Source organism: Propithecus coquereli, unplaced genomic scaffold, assembly GCF_000956105.1.
Source record: "Propithecus coquereli isolate 6110/MARCELLA unplaced genomic scaffold, Pcoq_1.0 Scaffold103, whole genome shotgun sequence".
Taxonomy (NCBI): domain Eukaryota; kingdom Metazoa; phylum Chordata; class Mammalia; order Primates; family Indriidae; genus Propithecus; species Propithecus coquereli.
The window spans coordinates 2985778-2988862 of NW_012134192.1; the positions used below are offsets into that span (position 1 = coordinate 2985778).

At 35.9% G+C, this 3085-nt stretch overlaps 1 protein-coding gene across 1 annotated transcript in view; it reads left to right on the top strand.

The window, feature by feature from the left end:
* Window positions 1-3085, top strand: part of SPAG6 (sperm associated antigen 6) — a 109756-nt gene that overhangs the window by 27985 nt on the left and 78686 nt on the right. The window contains exon 3 of the mRNA XM_012644168.1: window positions 2179-2345. Coding sequence (XP_012499622.1) covers window positions 2179-2345 — 167 coding nt within the window. The remainder of the gene's footprint in view (window positions 1-2178; window positions 2346-3085) is intronic.

The following is a 3085-nucleotide window of genomic DNA, read 5'->3' on the forward strand; positions in this document are numbered from 1 at the left end:
TTAGTGCTAGGGAAATGCAAATCAAAACCACAGTGAGATACCATTTCACATCCCTTAGGATGGCTACTATTTTTAAAAAATGGAAACTAATAAATGTTGGTGAGGATGTGAAAAAGTTGGACCCCTTGTACTTTGCTGGTAGGAATGTAAAATGGTGCGGCTGCTGCGGAAAATTTGGCAGTTCTTGGGGTGATGGTCACCCAACATTGTGAACTTACTTAATGCCACTGAATTGTACACTTAAAAATGGTTAAAATCGTAATTTTTATGTTACTTATATTTTGCCACAGCAAAAAAAAAACCAACAGTGACAACAAAAAAATCAAGTAATAAAGCAAACAACAAAGAAGAGATAGACAATTGTTTTAAATCCAACTTTCCTAAAATAACCTATGTTAACATTTGTAGTTATTCTAATACCTTATTCTGTATTTTTAACTTTTTTTGTTGTGAGACATTTCAGAAGTTGTATCTATCAAAAAGTATAGATAATGATATAAACAACACCCATAAACATTGGGTTTGTTTAACATGAGCTACGACCCAAGTGTGAACAGGGACCCTCTTGCCTGCAGAGCTAGCCAGCCTGTGTGGTATTCACACTTGCAACTGTGGCCTGATAGAAGATAATCTAACCTCGCCAATTTAGGCATAAAAATGATGACTAAATGAAACTAGAAACTAGGAAGCCACAGGTCATATCATTAAATGTGTCTATGATAAGCATCATTGTTCTCCGCTCATGTTATTTGGTAGTATTCTTTCTCTTATTTTGGTCTAATCCTAAGTGTCATTGTAATCACTTCTAGGAGCCTTTTGTCTAAGATCAGGTGTCTAAGTGTTATTGTAAATGGTTTCTTTTTATTCTATTTCAAATGTTTCTGGATATAACATTGAGAGAGAATATTGGTAATATTTGCTCTTATGTATCTCTGGGATATGTTTTTAAAGAAAAGATGTAATGACATCAAATTGAATAGCCTGGTATAAATTAAGTTCAGAGAGTCAAGGGGCACTTTGTTCTAGTTTGAATTCTGTCATTACCTTTCTTGTAACCTTAGACTAAAACAGCAACATTAAAGCAGAAATAGCAGTTGACTCTTTTGCAGATTTTATAGTAAGGCAAATTTAATATAATGAGAATATCCAGTAAAATGACCAAAATGCAATTATTATTGGTCTCTTTTTTGCTACCTCAATTGTCAATATGTATTATTTCTTTAACAATTATAAAGAATATCTGAATTCTAACTTTGTTCCACTATTCACTAGTTGTGTGACAGTTAACTTTTCTCAGCTTCTATTTCCTCATCTGTGAGATAGACATAATGATAGGCCCTGCTTCACAGTTTTATGATAGTTAAGTGAATATGGAAAAAAGTCCTTATAACAATGCTTGCATATAGTGAGTGCCTGATAAATATAAGCTACTTTTGTTATTGTTGCTGTTGTGATGATGATGATGAAGATGATATACCTACTACATATTCAACTCTGGGATGAATATTATGAGAGCTAATCATACCTTATACTTCCTTATCTCAAGGAATTTATTTGGTGATAATACTTATGCAGCCTTTCATGAATGGGAGGCGCTGAAATGAGCCTTGAAAGATGGGATTTGCAAAGGCTGGGGGGAAACCTACTTTTGTTTTTTCCTCTTTTGCCTACCATGTGTTAGGCATTATACCATATACTCCACAGCCTTTCTCTGCATTCCTCATGACAACACTATAGGTCATAGAGCTAGTACTTGCTGAATCAGGGACTTAAACTCTTAACCAAATCCAAAGCTTTTCTTATTTCCATGCTATGCTGCTTGTTTAATAATTATAGCTTGAACTATTCTGTGTCTTGGCCAGTTAGGTGCTTCTCAATATCCCATTAGCTTTTTGTGGATAGTTTTTTGATTTTTGATACAGGGTATCACTCTGTGGTCCAGGCTACAGTGCAGTGGTGTCATTATAGCTCACTGCAGCCTCCAACTCCTGGCCTCAAGCAATCCTCCTGCCTCAGCCTCCCAAAGGGCTAGGATTAGAGGCATGAGCTGCCATGTGTGGCCAGTTTTTTCATGTTTACTGATTTTTTTCTCTTAACTTTCTTGTCTGTGTATATGCTGAATTGTATGTTTGCTTTTTAATTTAAATTTTTCTGATTTCTGTTCATGATTTAACTTAGGTGTAATGTCTTTGCTGCGGCCTCTTCTTCTGGATGTGGTCCCAACAATTCAACAGACTGCTGCTTTGGCTCTTGGGAGACTGGCCAATTATAATGATGACCTAGCAGAAGCAGTTGTGAAGGGTGACATTCTTCCACAACTTGTTTATTCATTGGCAGAACAGAATGTAAGAATTAAATAAGTTATGTGTTTTTGTTTTAGATTTTGAAAAATTTGATAGTTTGGGTACAGTTACAAGGCATTAGAATTATTAATGTGTTAATAACAATCTTCAATTCTCTGAACTGCACATAATAATATCTCTAGGGTATTTTGCTTTGGGGCTGATATCCAGCATTTGTCCATTATTGTAAATACAAGGAGAAAATAAATTTAAAGGTTTTTTTGAGGGGGGGAATTATACGTAAAGCGGTATTCTGTATACGGGAGTTTTAAGCAAAGCTATTGGATCTGTCTTAGGGAGGCATGTAGGGCCCTAGGCAAGTAGCTGCTTTCAGCAATCCTTATATGTAGGTGAAATCTGCTTCATGGAAACAGCTAGAGACAACCTTGAAGCAAAGGGTAGAGAAGCAACCAAATGGAGGGGAGAATGTGTGCAATAGATGTTTGATAAAGCATTTCTACCAAGTATACAGACATGCCACCTCTTTTAAGCATCGTCTAAAAGTGCCCCAATTTTTTCCCCTCCTATCTAGTGCTGCTCTCTATTTCATACAGGGCTGCCTATTCAATTTCCACAATAGTTAAGGACCTGCTGTAGGCAGAATCTTGGACTGTTCATTCCATCCTATTAGTTTATCATAACCTAGAGATAGATCTTTCTTGATATATCTTTAAGATTAAATTCCTGTTTGGGTAACAAAAAGACAAACAACCCAATTGAAAAATGGGCAAAGGGTCTGCGGC